The sequence below is a fragment of the Lethenteron reissneri genome, chromosome 6, assembly GCF_015708825.2.
Source record: "Lethenteron reissneri isolate LAM-NWPU_2019-01 chromosome 6, ASM1570882v1, whole genome shotgun sequence".
Lineage (NCBI taxonomy): Eukaryota > Metazoa > Chordata > Hyperoartia > Petromyzontiformes > Petromyzontidae > Lethenteron > Lethenteron reissneri.
In genome coordinates this window covers 5311573-5330601 of record NC_083784.1, presented here as the reverse complement: position 1 = coordinate 5330601, position 19029 = coordinate 5311573, and the positions used below count along the sequence as shown (strand labels likewise).

The window sequence follows — 19029 nt, the reverse complement described above, 5'->3', positions numbered from 1 at the left end:
TTTTTTATCCACAAGCTGCCAATTTGCAAGCAGGACTCTGAATCGTGAATCCCATTATCTTCTTGGTTCTTTCGGTAAAGTCACGTAGAAGGGAAATACTAAAATAATAAAAAATAAAACATAATAAAATAGAATTGTATTTTATTAGAACCAAGAAGATGAATCCCTGCAAGTCACGAAATGGTTTAAGTTGAAAAATCCCATTATCGTTTGAAGTCACAAATATAATCGATAATTTTTATTCCTTAGCCTGATTTTTTTTTCACCGAACTAATTAATTATAGATTTGAAGTTTTCGTGACTGCAAGGATTCATACTCTTTGTTTTTTTCGGTAAAGTCACGTAGGTAAAACAATTAAAATAAATTAAGTGACACACTTAAGCGGTTGTGCTTTCGCTAAGTTGTCCCCACCTGAAGAAGGACGCTTGTGTTGCGCCCGAAACGTCGTGATTAAATTGATTTAAACATTTTACCTACGTTACTTTACCTCACAACCGCGTGCCCCCCACTAATTATTTTACCTCACAACCGCGTGCCCCCCGCTAATTATTTTACCTCACAACCATGTGCCCCCCACTAATTATTTTACCATGTAACACCTCAGTGCGATTTTTATTTTAAAAAAAATTGTATTATTTTTTATTCACTTTATTTAAATTTTTATTATTGTTTCTATCTCCGTGACTTTACCGACAGAACCATAGAACGCGATTATAATTTTAGTTTTTCAAGTTCAGCATTTTAATTGGTGTCGACGGTGAATTTTGGAAGGACCCCGACTTGGCGGTGGGGTCAGGCAGCTGCGCGGGCAGCCCCGTGCCGGCATGGGGAGCACGTGGGTGGGACATGCCGACTCGCATTCTCCGCTGTCCACTGCTGGATGAAAGCCTCTCTCTCTCTCACCGGCCGTGTCGCTCTCGGGGGATTGTTTGACCATACTTCACCGCCCCGGTTATCCTTAGCGTCAACGCCTTTATCATCCGACAGATCGTACTTCCAAGGCGTTGCGCAGCGTGGGAGAGCAGGCCGAATGTAGCATCTGGACGCAGCGCGCTCTTTTAGACCTCTTACAATTAAACCCAACGCGTTTTGTCAATAACTTTGCACGTGGCCTTAAAAGGAGACGTAATATGCGACGTTTCGGGCAGTGCCCCTTGATTTATGTGCTCTGAAGGCGCCATTACCCTGAATGTTGGCTGTTGTATATGTTTCAAGGCCACACACTGCGCTTTTTGCACCAATGTCAACGCAGCATCGCCAGATACTGTGGTACAAGGCCCGAGCCATGGAGTCAACATTGGGGGGGACCAAATCTCCCAAGGGGTCTAGGGCCCCCCCTCCCAGAAAAAAATCTAAATTTTAAAACTAATTTCCTGCCTAAAATATTCAAAAATTCACTAACACATGGGATGGACTTTTTTTTACAATAATGTCTAATAGTGTATTGTATTACATTGCTGCTTTTTCTTTGTTACCGTTTCTTGTTTCATTGTATGTAATGGCAGAGATTAGGGATTAATAAACTACAACCATAACCACAATCATATAAACAGAAATCTATGCATTGTTATATGAAGACAAGTCCAGATATTGTGGCCAAGGTTTAGCAAATTGTTTTTATTTACATAGCATAGCAATTATACTTTTTTGCAAATATGATTTATAGCAATATATTGGGGGGGATATTTTGAGCATATTTGCATATTCAAAAGATGTGTCCCCCCAAATATATATATATAAGCAAGGCCGTTGCTGTGGTATAACCGGTAAGGAAATATCTCACCAAGGAGATGCTTCCCCAGCCGCAGTAATTTCATCTCCCGCACGTTTTTAAACTACAATCTTTTTTTTCATAAGATATTTTTGGGTTATATCGTGTAAATATAAATGTGGTGTCGTTAAACCCGCCGCCACCCGACACAGCCAATTAGGGGTTGTCACGTAAACGGAACATGCCTATTCGTTACACGTACAGCACGCTGGTGTGTCGGAGAGTAAATCCACAACATTAACAATTCGAGTACGACGTTTCGCCAGTAATTTGTACTCGCATCAGGTGACAGCCAGATTTGTGGAGAAATCCTGTTTAAATTTCGATTTAAAGCTTTCGTGACTGCAGGGATTCATCTTCTTGGTTCTTTCGGCAAAGTCACGTAGAAGGGAAATAATAGGATAATTATTTTATTGTTTTATTTTTATTATTTTATTATTTTCCTTCTACGTGACTTTACCGAAAGAACCAAAGATGATAAATCCTGTTAAGTTCTTAAATGTACTTTTTTTTAGCTATGTAGATTTTTTTTTTCAAAAACGACCTGGCCACAAATGATCGCTCAACAAAGTGGCTTAACATGTGGGCATTTATAGCAGCCAAGTACTCAACATCCAGCCCCGAGACCTCTTAATTCATGGCAGTCAAAACGTGGTGCCTATGATGGAGAGTGGCTCTGAAGATCGCTGTGGTCGGTAGAACCCAATGACATCAGTAAGAGGACCACGGCCTCCGTATATGTGACCCGTGCTCGCAGTGCCTCGATCTTTCCTGGCCGTGACCGTTACTATCGAGGACACAGAGGGGTGGTGGTCATCAAAAAATGATGAAACTAAAGTTTTGGTAGCGCTCCTGAGTTGTTTTGCTTCGTTCCGCTTCACGATCCCCTTTTTAAATCCTTTATATTAAGTTCACTTGCTTGCTTGCTTAGGACCGTGCAAATCTTTCGGTCGTTTTTTAACCCACTTCCCGTGATCCAATCGAGCTGACATTTTCCGTTGTCCGTGACAATGAATGTTCGTGAAATTTTTTTTTCAAAATGTTACACTTTTTAGGACAAAAATATATTTAATTACCAATTGCTTAATGGTGGCAGACAATCATCTGACCCATAGGTGGCAGCCATCTCAAGCCAGAGGACGAGAGGACTCTAGCCGCCACGCATATAATGGATTTATAGTGAAAAACTTTGTTTTTACGGGTTAATTTTTATTTCGTCAACTGCAACTCTACTCGCGCTCCCAACACCGGCCACGAGGGGGTGACGATGTTCCAAAAATCGGCATCTGTTTTCATTTGTACGGCTCCCAGCACAACAGGCACGCCAACGGACCTGTAATGTCGACATGCTGGCGTCACGATTGGTCCTCAATACGGGCCTCCCCTCTTCAGGATCCCTTGGGGAATGTCTTACACAGGTGGTCACGTGGCTCTCGCAAACATAACCACACTGGTTACACATACAAAAAGGAGTTTATTACAAAAACAGCAGCAGCCTTGACAGTGTTGACGCAGCCGTAATCTCGAGCCGCTCCGCGCATAGAAAACTAGAGACGACTTTCAGAACAATAAATAACCGGGGCAAAGTTGGGCCCACACTGTCTTGGCAAACCCAGCCCGAGGCTCGACGCAGTCCGGTACATTTTTGGTGACACTAGGCTTAAACAAAGTAGGAGAGCTGGCTCAAGAATTTAAATAACGAAAAACCAATACGAGCTGAAGTTGAGTAAAAACTGCTACCGAAAAATTGTAAGTCCTCTTCCCGAAAGGGAATGTCAGCCGGTTTAGTGCACCCTGGTCTAACTACAGTAAACCGTCCTGGCCAAACGAAATCGACACGTAGGTTTATGAAATCACAGGTGCTGTGTTGGCGGCTCGCTTGAAGCGTTCTACTCAAAACGGGGCGAAAACTTTTAATCGTTTCTATAAGTTTTGGTCACATCGGTGTGGCTCAACCGATTTATCTTCTCAGGCTAAAGGGGCTACAATCTCGTACAAACGCTGCACGTGGAAAAAATTACAGTCATAAAAAACATGCACAGGCATTAAATGCGAGTCTTGCCACTGTAGTGCTTTACCCTGAACCAGGGCCACACGGAGGTTCCTGTTGTATGCCCCGTGAGGCCCAATTATCCATTAGCTCGGGGGCAAATTTTCACTTTTTTGGCGCCCCTCCTCCGATCGGCCCTGCCATAAACCCTGAAACGGACGAGGCCGGCACCGCCACCCTCCGAGCGGCCGGCTCGATCACGAACCCGAACGGCGGCACCACCGCCCATCGTGAACCGCCGCGCACCGTGCCAGGAGCGGTGAGGCTGCTTCGGGGAGACCCCAGTGAGGGGGATGAAACACCTCCACACCCCCCCTCCCCCCCGAACAAGGGCCCCAACAAAAGGGGAGGGGGACCCCATCAGAGACCCTGCATACAAAAATATACACCGCGTAAATAATCTCGGTTTCACTGCCACGCGGCAAACTTTTCTCGAGTTGTGGGGGGGGGGGGGGGGGGGAGGGCATGCAGCGCCCCGAACGTGTGGATGAAAAAGGTCACTTGGAGGGAGCTCGGAAGTTGTTCTGCGATGTTCTCTTCTTGAAGACCTTCGCTTCTGCAGGACACGAGGCGATGGGACTGCTTCCTGTGCGAGTTCCTCAAGGATGCTACGTCTCGTGACACCACGAGCCCGACAGCTCACGGAGGACGCGGACGTTCGCCGAAAACAAACAACGCTGTCATGATCGCGACTCGGTGCTTCTCGAGGTCCACTCGTCTCGGCCGGACGCGGCGACCCCGAGTCTCCTGGTTCAGTCCCAAGTTTCCATTGTTGAAAACAAAATGGAAATAAAACAACGCGACGGGCGTACGCGCACACACGCGCGCGCGCGTACATACAGTCCACGTACGCACGCGCATGTGCGTGCGTCCTTATCAAGAACATGGGCACCCGCAGGACACGGAGAGCGCCGGCGTCGTCATTACAGACTCACGTCCAGCACCCCGAAGAACCGCTCCTCACTCGTCACCGAACTCAGGCTCTGGTCGCTGAAGTCCCGTGCCAGCTCGGAGGTGAAGTCTCCCGTGAGAGCCCGAGCTAGCGGCCTGTGGCCCCCCGCTCCCCCCGCGTGACCCCCCGTGGCACACCGCGCCCCGGTATCAGATGGCGGCGGCGGAGCGCCGTCGCACAGGAAGGTGCTCTGCAGGCGCCGCTCCAGCTCACGCATGAAGCTGGAAGAGTCCAGCGCCGGGCTGGCAGGGGCGGCACCGTCATGGCCGCCCCGACACCGCGTCGGCGACTGTCGCTCGTCGCCGGGTGACAGTCGCCTGTCGCCTACTCCACCTCCTCCTCCTCCTCCCTCTCGTACTCCACCTCCTCCTCCCTCTCGTACTCCACCTCCTCCTCCTCTGTCTCCTCCGTCTCTGGACGTATTTTCTCCGGGGTTGTCCGTGGGGTAATCCCGTTGCCACGTCCGCGTGGGACGGTGCTCCCAGCCGCGCCCGTCCGTGTCCCCGGATCTGCGTGGAATGTCCCCGCTGTCCCGTGTCCCCGGGGCCGAGCCCGAAGCGCCGGCCGGCTGAGACGGGCGAGCGGCCCGGGGTGACTCGGGGTGGCCGGCGTCCGGGTCCGATGCGCAGCTCCACGATGACTCTGCGGAAATGACTGGCGTTAGGGGTTGCCGTGCGTCCCTGTAGAGCTCGGGGATAGGGGTTCAGAGGTATGGGTTTGGGGTTTGGGTTGTAAGATCGGGGCGGCCCCCGTGCAAGCCCTACCCTGCTTGTGCAGCGCCGCCCGGCCCCCCCTCAGCGCTGCGAGGCGTTGACCCCCGTAGGGGACGTACTCCCCGTGACACCCGTGGGGGGTGCCGTGACCCCCCCAGCGCGACCCGTGTGCCCCCCGGGCCCCGGCCTTGAGAAGCTGCTCAACCATCCGCACGACGCGCAGCTTCCGCTCCAGAGAGCTGCGCGCACGTGTACAGGCGCACGCACACACGTACAGGCGCACGCATACAGGTGCATGCACACACGTACGTGTGCACGTAGCAACGCACACGTATACACATCGCAAACACACGTAGAGGTGCACAATATGCACGTCACGACGAATCACACGTGCATGGACACGTATTGTGTACGCGCATGTACGAACGCACACATTCTGTCAGTGCGTTGACGCAGATACGTACGCGCCCATACACACGCGCTTACGGTGTGGGGTGGTGTTACATCATGGTGTGGGGTGGCGCAGTGTGGCGTGGGGTGGCGCATTGTGGCTTGGAGTGGCTTGGGGTGGCGGGGGGTGGCGCGGGGTGACGGGGGGTGGTGCAGGGTGATGGGGGGTGACGCGGTCTGGCGGGGGGTGGCGCGGTGTGACGGAGGGTGGCGCGGTGTGGCTTGGGGTGGCGAGGTGTGGTGGGGGGTGGCGTGGGGTGACGGGGGGTGGTGCAGGGTGATGGGGGGTGGTGTGGGGTGACAGGGGGTGGCGTGGTGTGGCATGGGGTGGCGTGGTGTGGTGGAGGGTGGCGCGGCGTGGTGTTGGCGTGCGATGTGCGCACTCACGGACTGCACACATGGAACGCTGCCTCGGGGCGGCCCTCCGTCTCGGAGCGCACGTGGATCACCTCCCAGATGCAGCTGATGCCATCGTCTGGGAGGGAGCAGGGGGGTGGGGGGGAAGCAGATGGAGGGGGGGCGGTACAGGTAGGGAGCAGGGAGAATGAGGTAGCCACGGAGTCCAACGTTACAATCGCGGTAGGTCAACGACCTGAAAAATATTCCCACGCCCGGCACACCACACCCAGCACACCGCTTGCCGTTGGCGCTGTGGCTACCACCCGTCACCAATGGCCCCGGATAATATCCGGCCGGTGGACCGTTCCGCCGCGTCTCGCCGGGCGGTCGGTGCGTGCCGCCCGCGCTACGCGCGTACCCTGCGTGGTGCTGCCCGCCCGCAGCTGCAGCGCCGTCGCGGGGACCATGTGGGCGAAGCGGAGCGCGTCCTCGGGGCCCGTGCAGCGCGGACTCCGGGGGGGGCCGCCCTGCGCCGCACAGCACGCACGGTCGGGCACGCACACGGTCAGCCGCAGGCCTCGCTCGCTCGCTGTTCCCCCTCGGGCATCAAGACATACGCCGAACGCACCAACTGCCGAGCGGGGTGAGTCACTGTGTCTCTGTGTGGGTCTCTGTGTTAGTCTATGGGTCTCTGTGTGAGGATGTGGGTCTCTGTGTGAGGATGTGGGTCTCTGTGTGAGGATGTGGGTCTCTGTGTGAGTCTATGGGTCTCTGTGTGAGGATGTGGGTCTCTGTGTGAGGATGTGGGTCTCTGTGTGAGTCTATGGGTCTCTGCGTGAGTCTATGGGTCTCTTTGTGAGTCTATAGGTCTCTGTGTGAGTCTATGCGTCTCTGTGTGAGTCTATGGGTCTCTGTGTGAGGCTGTGGGTCTCTGTGTGAGTCTATGGATCTTTGTGTGAGTCTGTGGGTCTCTGTGAGAGCCTTTGGGTCTCTGTGTCAGTCTATGGGTCTCTGTGTTAGTCTATGGGTCTCTGTGTGAGTCTATGGGTCTCTGTGTGAGGATGTGGGTCTCTGTGTGAGGATGTGGGTCTCTGTGTGAGCATGTGGGTCTCTGTGTGAAGCTGTGGATTTCTGTGTGACTCTATGGATCTCTGTGTGAGTCTATGGGTCTCTGTGTGAGTCTATGGGTCTCTGCGTAAGTCTATGGGTCTCTGTGTGAGTCTATAGGTCTCTGTGTGAGTCTATGCGTCTCTGTGTGAGTCTATGGGTCTCTGTGTGAGGCTGTGGGTCTCTGTGTGAGTCTATGGATCTTTGTGTGAGTCTGTGGGTCTCTGTGAGAGCCTTTGGGTCTCTGTGTCAGTCTATGGGTCTCTGTGTGACTGTATTGGTCTCTGTGTGAGGCTGTGGGTCTCTGTGTGAGTCTATGGGTCTCTGTGTTAGTCTATGGGTCTCTGTATGAGTCTATGGATCTTTGTGTGAGTCTGTGGGTCTCTGTGAGAGTCTATGGGTCTCTGTGTTAGTCTATGGGTCTCTGTGTGAGCATGTGGGTGTCTGTGTTAGTCTATGGATCTCTGTGTTAGTCTATGGGTCTCTGTGTGAGTCTGTGGATCTCTGTGTGAGTCTGTGGGTCTCTGTGCGAGTGAGGGTGAGGATGCGTCACCTTCTTGCGAGGCTTCGTCTGATCCTTGCAGAGGAGGACGAGTGCCGGGCGGAACACTAAGAGATGGAGTGGGGACAGCGAACAAACAAAGATAAAGATCCCCTGTATAGCCTTCAACAGACTGTTGGGGCAAGTGCTGTTAGGCCGGCACGGCACTCGAGGGGGTGGGTCACCAGCACCATACCCGTTCGCCTTTGTCTTCCGAGTGGCAATGCTTACACACCCCACCAGGTACTCATTTTAGGCTGAGTCGACCTAGACGAGGCGCTGCCACACATATACAAAGACAAACATCTCCCATGTCAGCTCTATATTCTTTTTGGGGCAAGCGCTGTTCGCGAGCACCGGTGAAGGCCGGCACGGCGCACGAGGACCAGGGGTGAGGGTCAATCGGGGTCGCCACCTCCCCCACTGAGCGGCCCGGAGAGATTCCCGTGGCCACGCGAGGCCTCTCGAAGTGCCATGGCTGTGAGGGAGCTCATCGCTGCCAGGCCGGCACCGACCCTCTGCACTTATCAACTCCCGCAAGCAGGCACAGCGACGCCAATTCCTGAACAGGTGAGCGAGCGGGTGGGTGGGCGAGCGGGTGGGTGGGCGAGCGAGCGGGTGGGTGGGCGAGCGGGCGGGTGGGCGAGCGGGTGGGTGGGCGAGCGAGCGGGTGGGTGAGCGAGCGGGTGGGTGAGCGAGCGGGTGGGTGAGCGGGCGGGTGAGCGAGCGGCTGGGCGAGCGAGCGGGTGGGTGAGCGAGTGGCTGGGTGGGCGAGTAAGTGGGTGGGTGGGCGGGCGAGTGAGCAGGTGGGTGGGCGGATGGGTGAATGGGCGGGTGGGCGGGCGAGCGGGTGGGTGAGCGAGCGGGTGGGTGGGCGAGCGATAGGGTGGGTGGGCGAGCGATAGGGTGGGTGGGCGAGCGAGCGAGCGGGTGGGCGAGCGAGCAGGTAGGGGGAGCGAGCGAGCGAGTGGGCGAGCGAGCAGGTGGGTAAGCGAGCGGGTGGGTGAGCAGGTGGGGAGAGCGAGCGAGTGAGTGAGTGGGTGATCGCTGCGTATCTCACCGAGCAGGGTGAGTTGAGGCTCCCTCCAGTGTCGCCCGAGGTGAGCAGGGGGGTTGAGCCAGGTGACCGAGTCGTGGCCGATGAGTTCCGCCATGGACAGCTCGCTCACCTGCATGAGACGGTGTGATGCATGTGGTTGGACGCGTGCGGTGCTATACGTGAGGCTGGATGCGTGCGGTGTGACGCGTGCGGTGTGACGCATGCGGTGCCACGCGTGTGGTGTGACGCGCGTGGTGTGACGAGTGCGGTGCCACACATGCGGTGTGACGCATGGGGTACCACGTGTGTAGTGTGACGCGTGCGGTGTGACGCGTGCAGTGCCACGCGTGTGGTGTGACACGTGCGATGTGACACGTGCGGTGCAACGCGTGCGGTGCGACGCGTGCGGTGTGACGCTCGCCTCTCGGCAGGGGCCGGGCTGCTGGGCGAGGAGGCCGTCGAACGCGGCTCCGAACTCGTCGTACAGCTTCTGCATCTCGTTGATGTGGCGCGCGACGCCGTTCATGGCGCGCATCGCCTCTGAGCGGCGCACGCAGGAACACACACACACGCACACACACACACATACAGGCACACACACACATATACAGGCACACACGCGCGCACACGTAGGCACACACACATACACATACATACACACGCACACACACACACAAGCACACACGTGCGCGCACACACATATGCACACATGCGCGCACACACACATGCATATGCACACACGCGCGCACACACATACACGCGCACACACACACGCATGCATGCACACAGAGCTTCTGTTAGGACAGTAATCGCATCGTCTGGAATCGTATCGGTGGCGCGCCACGCTGCAGCCAATCGGTGGTGGGGGGGGGGTCTGACCACGTGGCCCCTGCGGCCCCTCCCCCTCCTCACCGGTGAGGTGGTGGCGCTCGTGCGAGTGGGGGGCGGCGAGAGCAGCGAGCTGGCGCAGCAGCAGCGGGTACTTGAGCACGCGCTGCACCGGCTTGATGAGCAGAGACTCGAGCGAGGAGGCGTGCTGGCGCCCCGGGTTGCGCTCCTCCAGGAACGCGCAGAACGCCGCCTCCGTGCGCGCTGCCACCGCCGCCGCCGCCACCGTCACACCAGGGAAGACGACATCAAGTAATGCGCCTCGCGGTGTCGCGGCTGTTCGGCTGTGCGTAGGCTCTCGGCAAGGTAAGGTAATTGTACCCTTTTTACCGGGTAAAAGGGTAAAGGTAAAGGTGTCGACATGCCAAGGGGTAAGGGTAAAGGGTAGGGTAAAAGGTAGGCTCGTTGTTTTTACACTTTTACCTTACCTGCTAAAGGGTAAAAGGTAGGGTAGAGTGATTGTATTGTGGTAAGGTAAAAGGTAGGGTAAAGGTAGGCTCGTTGTTTTTACACTTTTACCTTACCTTGCCGAGGCCTAGCTGTGCGGGTGCCAACCCACTCGAGGCCACGCGGCGGCACGCAAAGGTTTAGTCCTCGTGTGAATCTGTACGTGTGGATGTGTGTTGAACTTCATTGGCAACGTACGTAGCCGAACGCACTAATCGGAGGTGCGAGGAAAGGACAACTACCTAAATACAAAAAACGCAGTTCTAAAGAAATGAGTTTTCTATTCTAGATTTAAAAGTGCATAGCTCCCAGTGGCTTCCTAACATCATTCCAGACGGCCGCCGAAGTAGATCTGAAAGTGCGCACGAAATCTATGATGTCTCTGTGCGAGCCTACGGCATTCTACGTGCGGCCAGCTTTTCATCAACAGTGCCCGTTCTGGGTCGGCGATCCGGAAACCCAAATCTACGCCCGGCACACCGCGTCCAGTATACACCTGCGGCTACTGCTCGCCGCACGTGCCGCCCCCCACAGCCAAGCCACGTTTCGTTTCGCCCCGCGACCGCGTCCGGCGACATCGGGTCACGAATCGAGCGGCGACATAACGAGTCCACGGCCGCCGGGGCCCCGGCTGCGACAGCCGACCGGGCGGCCAGGTCCGTCGATCGGCCGCTAAGCGACGGCTCCACCGCAGCGGACGCAGCGGACGCAGCGGGAGCAGCAGGCGCAGCATGCGCAGCGGGCGCAGCAGGAGCTCACCCTTGGCGAGGATGCGCTGCGCCCGCGAGTGGCTGGCGCAGAAGGCGCTGTAGAGCTTGAAGTGCTCCGCGTAGTAGAGGAACGTCCCCCCCAGGGAGAAGAGCGCTCGCTGCTCACGTGGTGGGGGGGGGGGGGGGCGGGGGTGGGGGGGGGGGTGGCACAGCGGCGGGGGGATACGGGGATGCGATGAGACACGCGGGGACGCGTGGGGATAAACGGGTGGCAAGGGGATATGTGGGATACGTGCACGGAGAGGCGTGGGAATGCACCGGGGATGTCCCAGGGTGACAGAGAAACGCACGGGGGACAATCGGTGGGCACAAGGAGACGCACAGAGGCACACAGAGGCAGGGCCATGCAGGGTCACGTAGGGTCACGCAGGGAGCGCCATCACGTCGCGTGCCGGTCGAGTGGAAGAAGATCACTCGACAAACCGTTTTGCCAAATCAGTGCGTGGCCCCCGAACAAAAATCGATTCTGGACGCTCGGGAGTCACGGCGCGCTCGTCACTCACCCGGAGTCGAACCGGGCAGCGAGGCTCGTGAGGAGCGGGGTGGTCAGCAGCAGCAGCGTCGCTCGCCAGCCCGCCCAACGCCGCCCCCTCCTCCAGCGCACGCACGAACACTCGCTGGAACGACTCCATCTCACGCAGACGGCCAAAGAGGGAGCTCAGCTGCCCGAGGGTGCGGGGGAGACACAGGGGCATGGCAAGACAGAGTTAGGGAGACACAGGGACATGGCAAGACAGAGTTAGCGAGACGCAGGGACAAGAGAAGACACAGAGACAAGGGGAGACCAAGGTACAAGGGGAGACACAGGGACAAGGGGAGACACGGAGATAAGGGGAGACACAGGGCAAGGAAGACAGAGTTAGGGAGACACAGGGACAAGAGAAGACACAGAGACAAGGGGAGACACAGAGACAAGGGGAGACACAGGGACAAGGGGAGACACAGGGCAAGGGAGACACAGGGACAAGGGGAGACACGGAGATAAGGGGAGACACAGGGCAAGGAAGACAGAGTTAGGGAGACACAGGGACAAGGGGAGACACAGAGACAAGATGAGACACAGGGACAAGGGGAGACACAGAGACAAGGGGAGACACGGAGACAAGGTGAGACACAGGGACAAGGGGAGACACAGAGACAAGGGGAGACACGGAGACAAGGTGAGACACAGGGACAAGGGGAGACACAGAGACAAGATGAGACACAGGGACAAGGGGAGACACAGAGACAAGGGGAGACACGGAGACAAGGTGAGACACAGGGACAAGGGGAGACACAGAGACAAGGTGAGACACAGGGACAAGGGGAGACACGGAGATAAGGGGAGACACAGGGCAAGGAAGACAGAGTTAGGGAGACACAGGGACAAGGGGAGACACAGAGACAAGGGGAGACACAGAGACAAGGGGAGACACAGGGACAAGTGGAGACACGTAGAAGGGGAGACACAGGGGCATGGCGAAGACACAGAGACAAGGTGAGACACAGGGACAAGGGGAGACACAGGGACAAGGGGAGACACGGAGAAGGGGAGACACAGGGCAAGGGAGACACAGGGACAAGGGGAGACACAGAGAAGGAAAGACACAGGGCAAGGGAGACTCAGGGACAAGGGGAGACACAGGGACAAGGGGAGACACAGGGACAAGGGGAGACACAGAGACAAGAGAAGACACAGGGACAAGGGGAGACACAGGGACAAGGTGAGACACAGGGACAAGGGGAGACAGAAAAAGGGGAGCCACAGGGCAAGGGAGACACAGGGACAAGGGGAGACACAGGGACAAGGGGAGACACGGAGAAGGGGAGACACAGGGCAAGGGAGACACAGGGACAAGGGGAGACACAGGGACAAGGGGAGACACAGAGACAAGGGAAGACACAGGGACAAGGGGAGACACAGAGACAAGGTGAGACACAGGGACAAGGGGAGACAGAAAAAGGGGAGCCACAGGGCAAGGGAGACAGAGTTAGGGAGACGCGGGTACACGGGAGGCAGCGTCAATGTCGGCGTTGTGGCACCACGGTGCTGTCGGTAGCCAGGAGTCCACCGCGGGCTCTGCTAGCGGTGCCGATCCGCGTCGCTCACCTCCTCGGGAGTGAGGAAAGGCTGCGTCTGGAGCGGCTCCAGGTACTGATCCATCAGCAGCTTCAGGTCCTGCCACAGGCACAGAGCCGGCGTCTCCCTCAGGCACAGACACAGAGACGGCATCTTCCCCGCGTGACCCCCCCCCCCCCCCCCCCGCTTAGCCGGTCCACGCTCGACACGTTCGTCAGCAACACCGCTGTCTGCAACCGGCGACGTTTTGGGCAAAGGGCCTTCTGCACCGCACCGCCCCGCCGGCCAATAAGTGATCCGGTTAATAACCTGGTTATCTTACGGATAATCTGGATGTCTAATTGGTAATCTCGTGCGTATTCTGTTAATCATCGTAGTCTGGTGATAATCGTGAAAGTTGGTTGTAATCTGGTTGCAATCTGGTGAGTAATCTGGTTGTAATCCTCACCCGTCCGTACGTGCGCTCCGTCTCCAGCAGCTCCACGATGACCTTGCGTAATTTCTCGGTCTCCGAAAGCTGTCGGGGCAGGGGCAGGTCGTGACCCCGGTTGGGGTCAGGGTCAGAGTCGCCGTCGGGCGATCCGAGGTCACAAGCGTCCAGCGCCTGCAACGAGAACCACACATCGGTGTCCAAACCACTCGGCCCCTCGATCGGCGAGTCGTAGGAGGTCACCCGGCCTCTTCACTGCACCGTCTAACCACCACCGCCACCACCACCACCACCACCACCATCGCCACTGCCACCACCAACACCGCCGCCACCACTGCCACCACCACGAGCACCACCACCGCCGCCACCACCACCATCGCCACCACCACCACCACCACCACCACCATCGCCACCACCACCACCACCACCGCCACCACCACCATCGCCGCCACCACTGCCACCACCACCAGCACCACCTCCCGCACCACCTCCCGCACCAGGGGCCCGAGTAATCGACTAAAAGGGACGTGCCGAGTCACGCCGTTGTTTGGCCAACCAATCGTCCCGGCTCTCCTCGGTAGAGAAGAGCCAGAGTCGTGCGGGCGGGCGGTGTAGGGGTGGGGGGGGAGGGGCGTGCAAACCAAAACGGTGCCAAGTCTGCGTGCCAAGCCCGAGTGCCAAGTCGACCGTGGCCACGCACGGGGCCTACTCCGCCTGCCTGATCCAAGGCGATCTGGCTCGCCGTCAAGATAAGAGCTGCATTTGTTAAGAAGAGAAGAAGGGGAGGTGAAGGGATGTTGGCGATGAAGGGGGGGCAGGGGGGGGGGGGTCCGATCTTGTGGCAGCCCCCCCCCCTGCCATCCCACACCTCCCCACCCCCCAGTTCCCACTCCAGCTACCGCCAACGTCGTAGCGCCGGTCCCAGCCCCTCGATCCGACCTGCGCCGACCCCAGCACCTGCTCAAGCGCCGGCGGCTCGCCCTAATGAGACGAGCGCCAACGCCACCTCGGAGCTGCTAGGAGGCTGCCAGTCTTGCCCCCCCCCCTCCCCCCGTGGGGGCAGACAAGGAGGGCGGTGGGGTGGGGGGGGATGAAAGGCGGTGAGGGGGGTGCAGGGGACCTCTGCGCCAGCAGCAGCCACCGCTGGCGCTCGTTAGCGGAGGAGAGAACACGGCGCCGGCGCCATCTGGCGCGGCGTGGCACTCGGGGGAGGGGGGTGGTGGCGTCGCTCCCGTGCCGTCTACCACTCAGCAGTAGGGCCTCCTGCTCGCCACCGGGCAGAGCCGGCGGTGGCATTTCCTCATTCCTATGGCGGGGGCGAGTCTCTCCGTAGAACAACCGCTGTTGACTTATTGTATCCACCCCGGAGGGAAAAGTTGTGGACCAAGTCAATCCCCCGACAGCCAGGATGTGAATTCGCGACCTTCCTATTGCCGCGAGCCGCCCGCTCCACCGCTTAATTGCCACCCGGGCATCTCGTTAACTTCGTTCACGGGCGGAGGAAGAGGCACTAGAGTTTGGGTATTTCCACCTCGACCGAGACACCCGGCCAGCGTGGAAGAGTCGACCGAACGCATCCTTCTAGGAGGCCGTCCCGCCAACGGTGGCGGTAGCGGCGCGGTCGCAGGGCTGCCCCTCTGCCGTTTGACCCCACGGCGCCCCTCGCGACTTACCGGCACGGCCCGCCACGCGTCCCCGTCGGCGCGAGCGGCCGCCGGCGTGCGGCCGGGGCCCCGCTGGTGCCGGCGCCGCACCCTGGCCAGCAGCCAGAGCAGGAGGGCCGGACGGCCATCGCAGAGCCACGCGAGGTTGGCCCAAAGGGCGAGTAGGACTCCCGCGAGGCAGGGCCTGCGGGACCCCCCCCGGTGGCCGCCCCGGGGGGAGCCCCGGCCCGACCCTCCCCGCCGGCGCGTCATCGCGGCCGCCCCGTGCCGCGTCTCCCCATCGCCGGAGTCGCCCGTCGCTTCCGTGCGGCGCCGCGGTGGATTCTGTCTAGAGCCCGGGCCGAGTCTTAACGAGCGCGGCGGCTCTCTAATTGCGCCAGTGGCCTCCGGCGATGTGCTAATCCCGGATCACAGGAACGGGGGGGGGGGGGGATCGGGGGGATTGGGGAGGACCCACGAGCACATCACCCCCCGCCGCCCCCCGTTAATCGCCGTGGCGATAATCTCAACAGTGCAGGCGTTGCCCTCGGATACGGGATGAAGTGACGGACTGAACTTGGCACGAGGACTTGGGGTACAAGGGGCGTCGGGACGCGGAGGCATCGCGACATGGAAACATGGGGACGAAGGGAAATGGAGACGTAGGGACGTAGAGGATATGGAGGCAGAGGGACACATGGGCAAGGGGGTGAGGGGGAAAGGGGGAACATCCACACACCGGAGGTGGGGGCCCCACGTCGTCCTGTGGCTTCGTCATTGCCTGGGCCTCTGGAACAAGCTCCACCTCCTCCACCGCCTCCACCTCCTCCACGCCCTCATGTCCTCCATCAGGAAACCCTGCACCAGTCGGCACACCCATCACCACCATCATAATTACCAACATCATTATCATCAACGATACCATCATCACTCATCGTCTGTAATGCCTCCATCATCATCACCACCGATAATCTCATCGTCATCTACACCTTTCATCACCCATCGTCATGCAACTCTGTAAATGACGGCAAAACAGAAACACACTGGAAATTAGTAGATTAAACGAACAGATGTAAATTATATATAATGTATATATTTGATTAATAGACACAACGAATATCATCAATGAATATATTCAATAAGATTGAATGAATGGATTCAACGTATAGATGTAACAAATTATTCAATGAATAGACGTGATGAATAGATGTAACGGCTGTATTCGCCGGGTAGATGTAACAAATTGAGGACAAAACGGCATATGTTCAGTTCCATTGAGGATGGTGGTTTGGATAAGGCTGGGAGCATTTGCAGCTTGCGATGCTGCCCCCCACTCCGCGTGCTGTGTTCAGGCTCCTCGCCATCGTCACCCACGTGGCCATCGTCACCCACGTGACCATCGTCAGTCACGTGGCCATCATCACGCACGTGGCCATCGTCACCCAGTCACGTGGCCATCGTCAGTCATTGTGAACGCCGGGGGAGGATGACTCGTTACTGCCCCCTGGTGAGCGATCAAGGCACGCGCGCGTGTGTACAAATACACACACGTGTGAGCTTGTACACGTGTGTGTACATGCACACACATGCACACGTGTGTGTGGGGAGGGGGGGTTCTTTGTGTGGGAGTGATAGTGTAGCAGTCAGCGCTACGCTGCACTACGAACCTGGCGACCCGAGTTTCTATTCCCGCTCACGGCCAACACCCGGTGACGATTATCTGAACCGGTCCTGGGCCTCCCCTAGGTCGACTCAGCCTCAAATGAGTACCTGGCACGGTGTGTAAACATCGCCACTGGGGAGATAAAGGCGGCCGGGCGTGGTGCTGGCCACCGACCCCCTCGTGTGCCATGCCGGCCTTCACACTAACAGGAATTGCCCCAAACGGTCTGTTAATGCTATGCAGGGGATCTGTGTCTTTGTGTGTGTTAAGATGTAGTTCATGTTTACTGGCTGTCATCAGCTGAGTGAGTGTTCATGTGCAAGTGTTCGACTGTACATCTGTGGGTAAAAATGCTTCATAGCTTCATGGGAGAATCCGATTCTCGGCAGCTCTTAGTCTCTCTTGCGGCTCACCGGCTCGCTGAGGATCTCCAAGAAGGGCGAAGCCGCTGTCGGGGACAGGGGCGGCAGCTCCCACGTCCGCGGACGCACTCCCTCCCGCGGCCTGGCGCGCCGGGCGCAAGAGAGACGCGTCACCCAACACGACCGTTGTGTACGCGCGGAGCGGGCCGCCGGAAGCGCCCTGTGTGTGTGTGCGCGCGGGGGAAGCCTCGCCGACCCTCAAGACTCATCGCGAGGAGGGTGCTGCCACCGCACATTGGGGGATGTCTAGGCCGTGAAGACCGCGAGCGACGAGCGCTTCGGCTTCGCGTTGGAGGAGGCGGACCGGGGAAAACCCAGCCGTGTACGCGAGGGGGTGGACGCTCAGAACGCCGCACAGATGGGTTTAAGAATGCGCAACGGCACCGCTGTCTCCTGTACCGCCTACCGCCGTGCAACTCAAGTGCTCTGGCCATCATCATCGTCAGCCACGGACAATCCACTGCTGGATGAAGGCCTCCTCCCCGAAGCCACCGACGCTTCTCACGATCCCGCTACGTTAACGATCCGCCCCAGACCACCTGAACCACACGGGGCCGCTTTCACCGCCGCTCCGTCCGCTGAGCGGCGGGCGTGCTCCCGTGCAAGCGCCGAACCCCCGCTGAGCTCGCTCGCTAGGGCCCTGACCTCGGCGGGGGAGAGTCGGACGCGCTCGGGGCCCAGCAGGGCCGAGATGAGGCCGCGGCGCCGCGAGTCGCCGCGGGGGAGCGACAGCGAGCGGTCGCGCACCGAGAAGTCGTCCCGAGCACACACCTGGCGGACACACGGAGACACGGAGACATGGAGACATGAAGACATGGCGGTGCAGTGAGACACGGTGGCTCAGCGACACACGGAGACACAGAGGCATAACGGGCGCAGTGAAACACGGAGACACGGAGACACAGCAGCGCAGTGAGACACGGAGACACGGAGACACAGCAGCGCAGTGAGACACGGTGGCTCAGTGACACACGGAGACACAGAGGCATAACGGGCGCAGTGAGACACGGAGACACGGACACACGGAGACACAGAGGCATAACGGGCGAAGTGAGACATGGTGACTCAGTGACACACGGAGACACAGAGGCATAACGGGCGCAGTGAGACACGGAGACACGGAGACAGCAGCGCAGTGAGACACGGAGACACGGACACACGGAGACACAGAGGCATAATGGGTGCAGTGAGACACTGAAACATGGACACACAGAGACAAGGAGACACGGCGGCGCAGTGACACGCAGCGAGACACGGAGACACGGGTGGCTGGTAGTTCTGACAGCTGGGCTCACGGTGGCGTGCAGGGAGGAGGCGGTGAAGGCTCCGAGGCGCGCCAGGCCGGCCTTGGTGAGCCGGCTGGTCACCGAGAGGAGCCCCTTGGGGTTGGGGGGCTCCCCGCCGCGCAGGCTCGCCGCGTAGCAGCGGTAGCGGAAGAGACGCACGTGGACGCTCTCCACGTTCAGCTCCCACTGGCGGATCTGGGGGGCACGGGGGTAGGGGGGCAGGAGGGTGGGGGGTTGAATGTCGAGTCAGGCGTGCCGAGCGACGCCGGCTTCTCGAGTGCAAGGGAGGCGGTGTGATGATGTGATGATGATGTAATGATGTGATGATAGAAAGCAGCATCGCCGTTCCTAGCACCAGCCCCCCTCCCAACGCAATGGGCCCTGGCGCCCTGTCAGACTTGCCCTCACTCATCTTAGTAGCCCCCCACCTGGCACCAGCCCCCCCCCCCCCCACCTGA

The 19029-nt window shown here is 58.3% G+C and overlaps 1 protein-coding gene across 2 annotated transcripts in view; it reads right to left on the bottom strand.

The window, feature by feature from the left end:
* Positions 1 to 3044: 3044 nt before the first annotated feature.
* Positions 3045 to 19029, bottom strand: part of LOC133354186 (rho guanine nucleotide exchange factor TIAM1-like) — a 38095-nt gene continuing 22110 nt past the window's right edge. For both annotated transcript variants that reach the window (XM_061570838.1, XM_061570830.1), the window contains 16 exons: positions 18581 to 18766; positions 17931 to 18056; positions 17277 to 17367; positions 15940 to 16058; positions 13576 to 13731; positions 13158 to 13226; positions 11572 to 11730; positions 11058 to 11166; positions 9876 to 10055; positions 9385 to 9503; positions 8985 to 9093; positions 7937 to 7992; positions 6695 to 6803; positions 6325 to 6412; positions 5539 to 5726; positions 3045 to 5416 (listed from right to left, as the gene is read on the bottom strand). In XM_061570838.1, the coding sequence (XP_061426822.1) occupies positions 4746 to 5416; positions 5539 to 5726; positions 6325 to 6412; positions 6695 to 6803; positions 7937 to 7992; positions 8985 to 9093; positions 9385 to 9503; positions 9876 to 10055; positions 11058 to 11166; positions 11572 to 11730; positions 13158 to 13226; positions 13576 to 13731; positions 15940 to 16058; positions 17277 to 17367; positions 17931 to 18056; positions 18581 to 18766 (2535 nt within the window). In that variant the 3' untranslated portion in view covers positions 3045 to 4745. The remainder of the gene's footprint in view (positions 5417 to 5538; positions 5727 to 6324; positions 6413 to 6694; positions 6804 to 7936; positions 7993 to 8984; positions 9094 to 9384; positions 9504 to 9875; positions 10056 to 11057; positions 11167 to 11571; positions 11731 to 13157; positions 13227 to 13575; positions 13732 to 15939; positions 16059 to 17276; positions 17368 to 17930; positions 18057 to 18580; positions 18767 to 19029) is intronic.